At 45.4% G+C, this 12,724-nt stretch overlaps 1 protein-coding gene across 1 annotated transcript; it reads right to left on the reverse strand.

Annotated features, from left to right (window-relative positions):
- Window positions 1–8,868: 8,868 nt before the first annotated feature.
- Window positions 8,869–12,509, reverse strand: LOC308367785 (putative oxidoreductase YjmC; the record flags this gene model as incomplete). The annotated part of the gene is made up of 11 exons (XM_080841775.1): window positions 8,869–8,931; window positions 9,042–9,152; window positions 9,485–9,580; window positions 9,956–10,074; window positions 10,229–10,364; window positions 10,678–10,776; window positions 10,973–11,026; window positions 11,121–11,182; window positions 11,260–11,448; window positions 11,533–11,681; window positions 12,478–12,509. The coding sequence occupies 11 exons, from the start codon at window positions 12,507–12,509 to the stop codon at window positions 8,869–8,871; spliced, it is 1,110 nt and encodes a 369-aa protein (XP_080697901.1).
- Window positions 12,510–12,724: the final 215 nt, after the last annotated feature.

Here is a 12,724-nt window from a genome sequence, read left to right on the forward strand (position 1 = left end):
TGAGTAAGTGTGAGGAGCTGTAACTCATGGATGGGGGGGAGAGGGAGAGGGGGGAGGGGGAGGGGGGACACACAGATGGAGAGTGGCTGGGAAGCCCATCAGGAACCAGGATATGGTTTTCTGGTGGATTGCAAATGTCTGTACGGCCATGAAACACTTTCAGACAGGTGGCTCAGTCCCACCAATAACAACACATGAGTCCTTTTTATACAGCCTGTTTAAGGTGGGAGTGTTGTGCCTTTATTCCACCTGGTCGTTCAGTATAAAAGGCACCAACACAGAATAGGGGGTGATTGTTGTTCCACTTTTAAGCCGGCAGCAGAGGTAGTCACAAACCCAAATTAATGTCTGAGGGAAAGCAGGCATGGCATGATAGGTATGTGATACGTCCTAGCAGCTAAACTGTATAAAGCAAGACGATTGTGTGGGCAGAACACATAAATGGACATGAAAAGCACTAACATGTTGTACATGAACTTTGCTTGAGTCTCAGCATAGCTTTAGGTGTGCATGGCTTACAAGAGCCTGCTTACACTAAGTGCACCCATCCGTCTCTGTAAGGTTCGTCATGTTGATAACAATGCTAAATTGATTAAATGACATGCCTCACTGAAGTTGGGGGTATTTTTTTCTCTGAGTTTCTGAGGCACAGTTCCCACTTCAAGTGGTATTGTAGTGCAATTTTCCATATTCAAAATATCTGACTTCCAAGTGGTCTCGAACAGGGCATTATAGATGCTATGTCAAACGTCACGCTACTGCTACCATAATACCGACATGCTGTCGGAAAACACACACTGGGGAAGCATTATGCTGCTTTTTTTTGGGTCAGTGTAAACAAGCAAAGCCGGCGTATTGGGGATCTCCTTAACGGAAATATAGCTGGATTTCTGTTTAAAAGGAGCTCCTGGACAAAATGGCTTGAAGACTACCAACATCAAAAATGACTGAGACAACTGTTTTTGCATTTTAGTTAAGGATTCATGTCTTCAGATTCAAATACAAAAAAAATCTGTTATAATTCAGGTAAACGGAGAAACCCTAAATGATCATGAATACAATGATCCATTGAAGTGCAGAATGGGGGGGAGGGGGGGGACTTTACTGATCATCTTTCCAGATAATACCACCCCCTCCCCCCCATACCACCACAATGTGATGGGCAGCCGACGCTCTTCAGCTGGGCCTGTCTGTAAGTGGGTTGGGGCAACAGGCTCCTGTTAAAACAGCCGAACAATTGGAGGTCTAGGAGGAGAGAAAAGGAGGGTGCTCCGCTCCTCACCTGTCCGCGTCAAACACGTCCCCTTTGGCCTCTCCTGCTGAGTGCGACAGCTGGCTTTGTTGATCCTTACACAGATGAGGTGGTGGTTGTGGGGGGTATTTGGGGGGGTGAAGGTCTTAGACTGAAGAGGCTAGAGAGCGCGATGACAGACCCTCTTCTCCCTCCTTCTGCCCTGTAGCAAAGCACTCTGCCACAGCCTGAGGTCCACATTAGCCTGAGCACAAAGGGTGAGGAACTAAGTTCAGTGAACACATTTACAGAGCCCTACTGTAAGAAGGAAAATGTTTGTCCTCTGATGCAAGTCAAGCATGACAATAGGAGGGCCAAAGCATTATGATTCAAATGGGGAGTGAGTGCATGAAGGGCAGCTTCAGAGGAGGAGGCCTTGAAGGTGGTGCTTAGGGAATCTACTGATGTTAAAATCAATCATATTCATTTAGATCGTCAGTGAGATCCCAGATAGCAAAACGTCATTGGACCACTGTTAGCCAACTGGGGCAGAGCTGGCAGACCGCTGGTCTTTTGCTCATCGGTTTGTAGGTGGTCCACTGGTGAGTTACAGACAAATACATTTTTATAGATGTACCAGTGTGTAACATAAGTCTTTAAATGACCAGGTCCAAGACCAATATTTCCCCTTGAGAGCCTTCTACCGCCATGAACTTCTTCTGTTTAGCGGCTGATATTTTTAATCGATTGTACCAAGGGTATGATTTAGAAATTCCAGGAATTGCTAACATTTGATGTTGTTTTCCTAATTACCACACCCAGTTAAACTAAAGACGACGGTGGTCCGAGAGCGGACCAGAAGTGCCACACCACCAGTAGGGTGCCGTCCAAAAGCCTGGTGGACCAATATACATGTTTGCTACCTGGGATCTTTTTTTTGTGATTGAAGGTGTTCTGTTTTCAGTACATTTGCAAATGGTTGGTGTGTGTGTCTCCCTCTATCCAGTAGTAATGGAGGTATAAGTAGCTGCTAAAGAGATGCCTTGTCCTGGCAGGACATGCTGATGGATCCCAGCAGTGTCTTTGTTGTTTACTAAGTATTTCGTTCACCAAGGGCGTCCAAACTTACACTCTGCTCCTGCCCGACGCCTCTGTTTCAGAAGCTCGTGTCACTTCCTTCAACAGATGCTCTCTGGTCTAATGCCTCACACCTTCTGCCTCAGCTTCTCCTGAGACATTTTTAGACGACTGAGTCAAGTATCACTTAGGTGGGGATCCCACTGATCAGCGGTAGCAACGGTACAAGCGCTTACATCCTGACAATTAATTGAGTGTGCTAACTAGTTCTATGTAATGTCAAAAGCAAATTTCACACTGACATGACTTACATTCATACTGTTCAATTTCCTCCAGCTGAGGCCACAAAGAGCCAAACAAACAAACAAACAAAGAAAAAGCCCAGGCCAGCTTGAGGTGAAAACTGGAGGGAAAATCAGCCAAGTTATTTGTAGCCTTAGATCAAGATGCGCAAGATGCTGAGCATTCAGCTTTTGAACATAAATATGACTTCACTGAGCTATTTCTGCAGCCTTTCTCGACTCGGTTGCACAACAACATGTGTTGGAGCCAGAGTCTTTTGAGTTGAGTTTTAATTAGGAGCAGCTGGGCCAGCACAGAACCCCTAAACAAGGAGCAGATGTGTGCATGATTAAGTTAAAGAGGCACTGTACACTTAAATGGGCTTTTTTGAGCTATAAAACGAAATGATATGACTATATTGTGATGAAACTGGTGCTGGATGCTGGTGTTTATATTCACAAATTTACCATTTTTCATAAAATTAGCTTTTTGTGCCATCTGCTGTTTTAAATCATCCAAGCATGCTGACAAAGAGGCAACCATATCTACATAATGCAATGGACAGCCTCAACCAGCCCCTGCCTGTGTGTCTCATTTTAATTTGCTGATCGAGACTCATCATTCACAGGAGTTTATGCACCCCCACCACCGCCACTCACCCCCTTGCCTATTTTTTTTCAGAATTATGCAGTGGGGGGAGTAAGGCTCAGAGCTGGGGGTACAGTTACACTTTAGCACAAGCCAGCCCAAAAGCCAGTTCAGGAGAGGTCACCGAACCAGGGCCCCAGGCTATATAAGTGTGGAATAAAAAGCTGCAACAACAACAACAGCAACAGCAGCGAAGCCTGCTCTCTTGGCCATCAAGCCATGCTTATTATGGAGGAAACCACAGGACAACCATTACTGCTTTACACAGGGCGTAAATAGTAGCCAACAGTTGGTCTGGCTGTTGGCATGTTAGTGTCAAGCCATTGCGCCACCTCTTCTAAAAGTGTGGGGTCCTGCTGAAGGTGATCATCTCCTCTAATTACGCCTGGTCTTTAGCAAACAATCCCCAAAACCTTTCAAAAAAGAAAAGGGGTGATACAACGACACTCCGAGCCCAAAATGTGGAGCGAGGTCCGCACTGAAAAGAGCTGTTTGTTTGTGTGATGGTGCCACAGTTCCAGCCAAGGATTTTTTGGAGGGCTTCCGGGGCATTCCCCAACACTCAGCCCAAAAGTGGGCTGCTGGGTCATTCCTGTGAGAACAATGGTCCAGGCAATATCTGGCTGTGTTGGGACAACAGCTGTGAGGCACAATAGAGGAAATGGCTTCAGTTCATTAAAGGCCCAGCAGGAGACCAGGCTGCCAGTCTTCCCCTCAGCCCCCCCTCTTCTCTTCTCCTCCCCCCCCCGCTCCCCCTCTTCTCCTCCTTTCGTCCCTCCCTCTTCTGTTTTGATCTTACAACCAGCCATGCTTAGATCCTTCTAAACACACACACTCACACACACACATATACAAGGGGAGCCTTGGTCCACCACACCCTTATTTAATATGGGTGGACTTGTTCCTTGAAGAGAGAGGGGGCCTGAAAGGAAGCGGGACAGGTTGCCTCCATTAGACCCCCGCAGTGAGGCACCCTTCCTCTGAGCTCCCGACTGAGCGGCCCACCTTCTGATCAGCATGTCAGAGCCCGATTAAGAGCCCACTCTCCCAGAGCCACCTAATCTGCACCTAAACTCCTCCGCCGGTGGCAGAGAGGAGTGCTAAGCGGGGTGATTACCAGCTGGCCAGGCTCACACTCTCGTTGTGTGTGGGAGTGTGTGTGTGTGAGACTGTGTGTGTGTGTGTGTATGTGAGACAGTGTAAGTGTGTGTGTGTGTGTGTGTGTGTGTTTGTGTTTCTGTGGGTGTGACTCTGTGTCTGTGTGTGTGTGTGTGTGTGTGTGTGTGTGTGTGTGTGTGTGTGTGTGTGTGTGTGTGCGTGCGAGAGAGTGCAATTGTGTGTATGTGTGTGTGAGTGCGTGTGTGTGCAATTGTGTGTGTGTGTGTGTGTGTGTCTGTCTGGTATGGGAGACTCCTCAGCAACACAGCCATGGTGTCATATCCTGGTAGGGGTGTGATGACGGACCTCTTTTTCGTCACGTCTCGGCCGAGTGAGGGAGCTGGTGTGTGGGATCACAGCTCTCAGAGGGTCCAGGGCTACTGGGCCTCTCCCACTGGGGCCATCTGCCTGCCTGACCTGCATCTGATCAGCACATCCTATCCTCTTCAATCAAACCTTCAACGTGCTGTCTCACTATAAGCTGTTCTACATCCCTTTAAAGGAAACTTGAAGTATGAGTATTCAAATGTAAACCAGCCACAGGAAACACTATTGACAAATAATATAAAAAGTTGGAACTTAATGTTCATTCAGTCATTCTCTCAGAATGTATCGTAACATGAGATCAGACACAGCCATGCATCTAGAGGTTTGTGCAAAACAATTTACTCATTGAGAAAATAACATATCTCTCTCCCAGTGTATCAGATTCAGATTCAGAATCACCTTTATTTGCCAAGTAAGTTTGCACAAACAAGGGATTTGACTCCGGGTTAAGTGGCTCTCATTGTACTTACACATAATATACAACACAACCCAGCACAAAACAACACAACAGCACAACGGTCTGAGAAATATAAAAAATAGGAGGAATGGCTTTATACAGGAGCTGTGATCTGTAAACCCAACAAGTAGTGCAAAGAGTTCAGAGTGCAAGAAGTGCAGGGATAAATATTAAATGTTAAGAGAATGACTTTAGAAGTACATTGTATACAGCCCGTATAGTTACACAGTCTCTCTGTGTGTGTGTGTATCTGTGTGTGTGTGTGTGTGTGTGTGTGTGTGTGTGTGTGTGTGTGTTTGTGTGTGTGTGTGTGTGTGTGTGTGTGTGTGTGAGTGTGTGTGTGAGGGGCCTGAGCTTAGAGCAACGATCGAGTGGTCTCTAAGTAGTAGAAGTTCCAGTTATGTCAAACGGATCCCCAACTGGCTGCCCCCTTATTACATCCACATTCAATACCTCCCAGTATCCCATCCACATTTCACAAAGAGGGACACCTGTCACAGGCCTGTTAATCCCAGTGCTCATGCTGGGCCCTTGGTCCTGCAGCAGCCCTGCCCTGCCCTAAATCCCCACTGGGCTCTCTCCACCACCAGCCTCTCCGTCTAGCAGATTAGGGCCGGAGCCCCCTCTCCTCTCTCTGTTTCTGTCTAACGAGGGGGCAGAATCTGCCTTAATCCACACGGCCCGTCTGACCTGGCGTGTGTGACCCGGCACAGCCATCACACATCGCCTGGACCTCTGGGAGAAACACCACCACCTCCAGCAACACCCCTCTCCCTGGTCCACCACCCTCCCACCAACCACCACCACCTCCAGCAACACCCCTCTCCCCGGTCTCCTCCATCCCCCTGTCCCTGGGCCCCTAATCTCCGTCCCTCCCTACGCCTAGTGCTTTCCCCATTTTTCTTCATAGGTCAGGGAGGATTGATTTTCTGATTTCTTGCCTTTGTCTCTGCTCCTCTGACTGTGAAGGCTGCGTCTCCTGTCCTCGTGAAAGGCAAGGTATTAGTGTGGTGATTTAAGGCTCTTCGAGGAGGAGGCATCTGGTGCTGCTCCTGGATCCTGGCGATCAAAGCTCAGTGGCAGCACAGCCTATGACAGGCTTGGGTGTGGTGTAGGGGGAAGCAGAGCTAGAATTATCCATTGAACAAAACTGCGCCATATTTTTATTTTTTTATTTAAAAGACCGCATACAACCCTTCTTTTATTGTAAGAAAGCTGGTCAACACTATGACTAAACCGTACAAACCTTTACCGCTTTATCATCTTTATTTGTCTCTGTGTTTTTAAACTCTGGTGTAATGTTCCTGAGGCTCACCAGGGAGAGCAAGGTGCTGAATCCGTCATGGTCATGATTTGAATCCCAGTAGTTCACACATAGCACAATGTCTAGGTACCTTTAGATAAAAGGATCTGCTAAATGAAAAAAAAATCAGATGTTCAACAAATAAAGGACTCACCCCAGTGACATTCTGATCTAATAATCATCACTGTGATTGTATATATACTACACCGATTGTCATCTGGCATATAAGCATTGATTCCTCTCAAAAGACACCAGCTTCCTTTGCACCATGTTATTCATTTGATATGGTCAATGTGGCTATGTTTTACCATAGGCCTACCACTATTTCAAAACTGTATCTCAAAAGATATAACAACAAAGTCAAGCTTAATGCTTTGGACCGACGATGGCCACAGTGCTATGGTACAGGTAAGAGCATTTTACTGCACTCGACCATGGGTGATGAGCTGCACTGAGAAACCAGTTTGACTGAGTGCCCCTGGCGCCCCCTCCCCTCCCCATCCAGGCCTAATTACAGGGCCGTAGCAGCCTCATTTCCTCAGCACACTTTGACCACCGCTGCAGAACAAAACCATCTTTACTGATGTTATCATTAAATGTCTCCTCTGCCCAGGCTTTGTTTGGCAAAGCTAGACTCATGTAAAGGAGACTTTACTGTTTTACTGTCCTAGTGTACGCTCTACTTACACATACAGAAATAGAACTGCTGATAAAACAAATGCATTTTTTTTAAAGCAAAAACATTCAAGAGTTAATGGCAGCTTAAAAATTGAAAATAAGTTTATCGGTTATGGTGATAAATGACTTAGATTTGTGGGAACAAAAGGATTGGGTTGCTTAACCATGGCTCTCAGTCTCCCCCTTCTGTCCTAAAAGAGTACTGGCCAAATAATAGTTGGTCTGGCTGTTGGCATGTTAGTGTCAAACCATTGTGCCACCTCTTCGAAGTGTGGGGTCCTGCTGAAGATGATCATCTCCTCTAATTACGCCTGGTCTTAAGCAAACAATCCCAAAATCCTCTCAGATAGAAAAGGGGTGATACAACGACACTCTGAGTCCAAAATGTGGAGTGACATCCGCACTGAAGTCATGCTTCTAGAAGTTTGTGCAAAACAAAGGTTAACTAAAACAACATATCTCTCTGTCCCGTCAGTGTGTGTGTGTGTGTGTGTGTGTGTGTGTGTGTGTGTGTGTGTGTGTGTGTGGTGGGGGGGGGGGGGGGGGGGGGGGGGTACAACTTACAAATACAGAAATAGAACTGCTTATAAAACAAATGCATTTTTTTTAAAGCAAAAAAATGTAAGAGTTAATGGCAGCTTAAAAACAGAACATAAGTTGATAGGTTATGGTGATAAATGACTTAGTGTTGTGGGGACAAAAGGATTGGGTTTCTTAACCATGGCTCTCAGTCTCCCCCTTCTGTCCTAAAAGAGTACTGGTCAAAATAGAATCACAAGAAAAGTTTTAAGTTCACTCCACTGTAGCTACAAAAACACATGTTCATAAAATGGCATTTTCAGCACTGAGGCATGGCAAATCATACAACAAGTTAATTAGACTTCACTACTGTAAGGAAGCTCACTACCAATGAACACACAATGTGAGAGATTGAATGCATGCAATCATTAAATATCATTGTGCCCTTTTCCCTCTCTAAGAGCAAATACTCATAGCTCCCTCGGGGCCTTAGAAAACAAAACATTCCATGATAGAAATAAGAAGTAATATGGCAACACAAGAAAACCAATTGAAGGGCATTTAAGATGATTTCTCTTATTTATTATAATATCATTTTTATTTGCTTTCGTAAGAGAGTCTTGAGTCTTGGGATTTAAGGAAATCTTAGAAACAATATTTCAACTCAGATTGCAAAAATATTCCACAGAAATGTTTTTCTCCTGACATCTGAAGCAAACTGAGTGTCCTTGAAACTAACTTACTGCAGAAGCTGTCCATCAGTACTGACTCACTCACGTATGCTGGAGCATCAGTTATGTAACAGTTTATTACATTATACAATTTTATATTTACATGTATTAATTAAAATACATAAAATCTTTTTTATTTAAAAGGCATAAAATACCATGAGGTTCCACTGTAAATCATGACCTCAACTCAGCTTAATTAAAACTGCACAGTAAGGTTCTCTATAAAATCTGTAAAGTGCACTTCACGTTTGATACTGCACCCATGAGTAGAGTTTTCCATGTGAAAATATTCCTCCGCTTTGAAAACTGTCACCCTGAGGATGAAGATGAAGACATTCTTGCAAAATGCATAATGCAGTGCAGCCCTGGCTTGGCCTGGATGAGGGAACACACCGGCTTTTTGAAGCTTCACTGTGCAGAATGCAGGAGGGTAGGCGATGCTCCAGGTCATCAGATGCTATCGAATCACCTTGTCAACCGGGAGTAGTGGAGTGACCCCAATGCTTTTGGCAAAATCATTCTGGAAAACATTGGAAACGGGGCTTCATCATCACCACTTATGCAACACTTCTTGTGACATGAAGTCATAGTTTGACACGACTAACAAGTGAGAGATTGCCCTTGCCTTACCATGTGGTTGACGACACTGAGATGGTAAGGAATTCCACCAAGAGAATGACATTTTTCCATATGAGTTCTCTCTGGGTCTCCAGGGGCTACAACTGGCATCCCAGGGTCAGCCTAAAGGGGGCGATACAGCAGAATGGTGTTTCACTGATGCTGACCTGTTGTATGTTGTAAAAGGCCTACCACAACTAGAGGGAGTATTAATATAATATTCTAGCGGAGGGTTGTTTACATTTGAGCTCAACAGCCAATCAAATTACACTCCTCTTTTCTGTTCTCCTGAAACAAGTTTGATTGCCTGGATTTGTTCAGTCTGAGTCACAATGTTTATTTCTCACTTACAGAACCAGGTAGGTCTACAAACAAGAGTGCAAACTCTAATTGGAGCAATTAGCTGAATTTGATCAAAGGTGCATGGGATTAGTGTTGTGGACAGGTCAACTTACGGGCTCCAAATGTCTGTGTAAAGAGAGCAGATCTGACATCCTGTCATTAAAACCTGGAGAGAAGTTCTCTGGGTTTATGGCTACAAAACACTGCCCCTGAGAAAGAGAGAGAGAGAGGGGGGGAGGAGGTAGATGGAATATTGCTGGCAGTGGAACATTGCTGACTTCTAAATGTACCAACATCAATATCTACCTAGTTAAAAGGGGGGGTCAAATCTAAGTCACATGTTTATAATTTAGATAACAATTACTGCTTAGGTCTTTGCATACTGGTAAGGAAAAGTAAAAGGAGACCCTAGGTTAAGGGCTGACAACTGTAGTGTGTCTAAAAGCCCAGCAGAGGGCAGAATCAGCATAGATGTGAATAAGAGGGCCCAGTGAAGGCCTTTCTATGTTGCCAGCAGGCAGCTTGAGGCTTGAAGCTGTCAATCGATTACACTCAGCAATTTGACAGAACGGCTGGACACAAACCAGGTTAGCAGCACGATCCGTCACCCTCCATGTCCGAATATAGCGGCTGTACTGAGCCCCTGCTAGTATTCCACAGAACACTTCCACCATCATTCCCAACCCAAAGCCCTTGTATCCCCCTAAAACGAAACAAACATGGCCAAAAAAAAACATACATTTCACCTTCTATATCACATATCAAGATCACCAAACAGCACCATTTCTTTTGTAAAAAAACAAATTGCTATTGTCTGGTGTGGTGGAAGCATGTGCCTGTGTCTGATCCATGCTGACCTGTGGTCTCACAGCCCCCGATGGGCACCAGTCCTCCTCCTCTCAGCACCTTGCTGGGGTCGGTGCTCAGTCTGCCTTCAGAGTCACACCCCCAGCCCTCGGGGATAGTGTTCCCATTCCTGGCGTGGAGCTCCACCTGCACGCACACACAAGTCTCAGTCGATGGTGGACTACACACACACACACACACACACACACACACACACACACACACACACACCCACCACACACGCACACAGCCACACACACACACACACACACACACACACACACACACACACACACACACACACACACACACACACACACACACACACACCACACACACACACACACACACAGAGCTGAACCAATGCAGTCACTCTTCTGTGTAGCTGTAATGAACAGACATATAGTCACGCTCAAATCTGGTGTTCCCAGCCATTCTATTGACCATGTGTTCTCCCCACCTTCCCTAATGCCACTGCAGATGTTGCCATATCCAACACAAAGCTGTCTCCATTCGTAGCTGGAGCCGCTACACTGATGGGGTTGGTCCCGAGAGTACACTGAGAACGAAAACAGTGGAAACTGTCAAACACAGTTATGAGTGGAGTCAACAAGACCAGCGCTAATCACTGTGGAAACCTTAGCATACCTACGCTCTCACTTTGAATGTTTTAATGTAAATACACACAGATTGCCATGGGAGTAGAAAGCCAAAGTAAATGTAACACACATTAACAAATTAGCTTGGGCGCTCACCTCTTTAGCTCTGGTTGGGACCACCAGGGGAGAGGTGTTTGTATAGGACATGCCCTGTTAAAAGTTGAAGCTGGTTTAAAATAACACGGCCAAAACCCAAGCCTCCTCTCTCTCAGGCGGCAAAGTACACTTCAGCTGTTGTACTCACGATCATGTTCTCTTTCAGGGCCTGCATGGCGTAATAACCGGCAATGCCATAATGATTGGAGCCTGCAGGCAAAGTATGTGGGTCATTATCATTGTTAAATGGCAGGGATTGACTTAGTTGAGCAGATGTGCTGACGTACCACGTGCGACCACCCAGCCGATGCCCACGTCTCGAGCCTTCCTGAGGGCCAAGTTCATGCAGAAGTTTCCCACCACAGGACCCAGCAGGTTGTTCCCCTCCACCAGACCAGTGGCAACAGTCTCCCTTTCGACCACTGGCTCGCCATCCTTAGCACAGATGCCCGTTCTGATTTCTTTAACGTACACATCTATGGACATGACAACATCCAACCAGTCAGAAGTACATTTAATGTGGGAGTGCATCAAAACTAGTCATCCAGACTAATACTAACCCATCCGGTTAAGGCCGTGGCTGTAGTGCCCTCTTCTGTCTCCCTCTACCAGCACCTCTGCCAGGCTGCGGGCATGACTGGGTCTGGTGCCCACGCTCAGCATGCACCTCTCAATAAAGGTCTGCACCTCCGCCTTGGCGATAAGACACCTGCCAGGGGAGACATGGCCTCACTAACCTGCTTGCCCATGTGGCTTTTTTACCCTTTGAGGGGCCAAAGGATGGACGGCAAAGTCAGTGATGCTTTGTATGTCATATTTCCTATTACTATGCCAAATGTCAAGAAATCCCTGTCAAATGTTGATATGGGAAATGCATTATACAAAGAAGAAAACAATACAATAAAAGCATGTGTTTTTCCTAATAGGGCCAGGCCTCCACTTGTTGAATAAGAAGGTTAGGGTACTCGGTGTGTTTTTAATTACAGGCAATCTGAGGGAAAAATCAGGGGTGGAGTTAAAGAACCTATTTTTCACCTTAGGTTATGCCACACGAACATAAATCCGCTAACAGTGATGCTAAGGACTGCAGTGATGTTTACTGAAAAACGTTAGAGGCTTAATATCCTTGCAAATTATGAGCCTGCATTGGCACCTATGTAAGTGCCTGCTATTTTCCTAACAGCTGGAAAAGTTAATAAGTCGGTGGGGACAAATGCACATTAAAGAGAGCATGATATTTTATTAACCCAAAGCCAAAAGTCACTTTGAATTTGCTCTTTGTAACTGATGCTGAACTCACAGTACCCCAACAGAGAACCCTACTTACGCAGACTAACTAACATCAGCTGTGCTTGAGAGAATGTGAACGCTTTGCAGCCCTGTGCATCCAGAGGAGGATACTGACTGACGTTATGTGACTGCATCTGGATGCCAATGATAATGATATAATGTCTCTCATCTAAATGCCAATAATAATCAATAATGTCTCTCGTAATCCATCTTACACTGAAGGTTCTCGACCAGAGTCTTTCTTCATTCTTCATTTTCCATCATAATTTTCGTGCACTGCTTTCAAATTCATGACTGACTTGCCTGAGTGAGTGTTAGCAATCCTGTGCTTTTATATGTTAGGAATCCTGTGCTGTTATATACTGTACATATACATATACATATACGTACGTACATATACCTACATATACATACATATATCAATATGGGCCATTCTACCGAATTCGTGTAATATGCAGTCCC

This window comes from Sprattus sprattus (assembly GCF_963457725.1).
Source record: "Sprattus sprattus genome assembly, chromosome: 7".
NCBI classification, from domain to species: domain Eukaryota; kingdom Metazoa; phylum Chordata; class Actinopteri; order Clupeiformes; family Clupeidae; genus Sprattus; species Sprattus sprattus.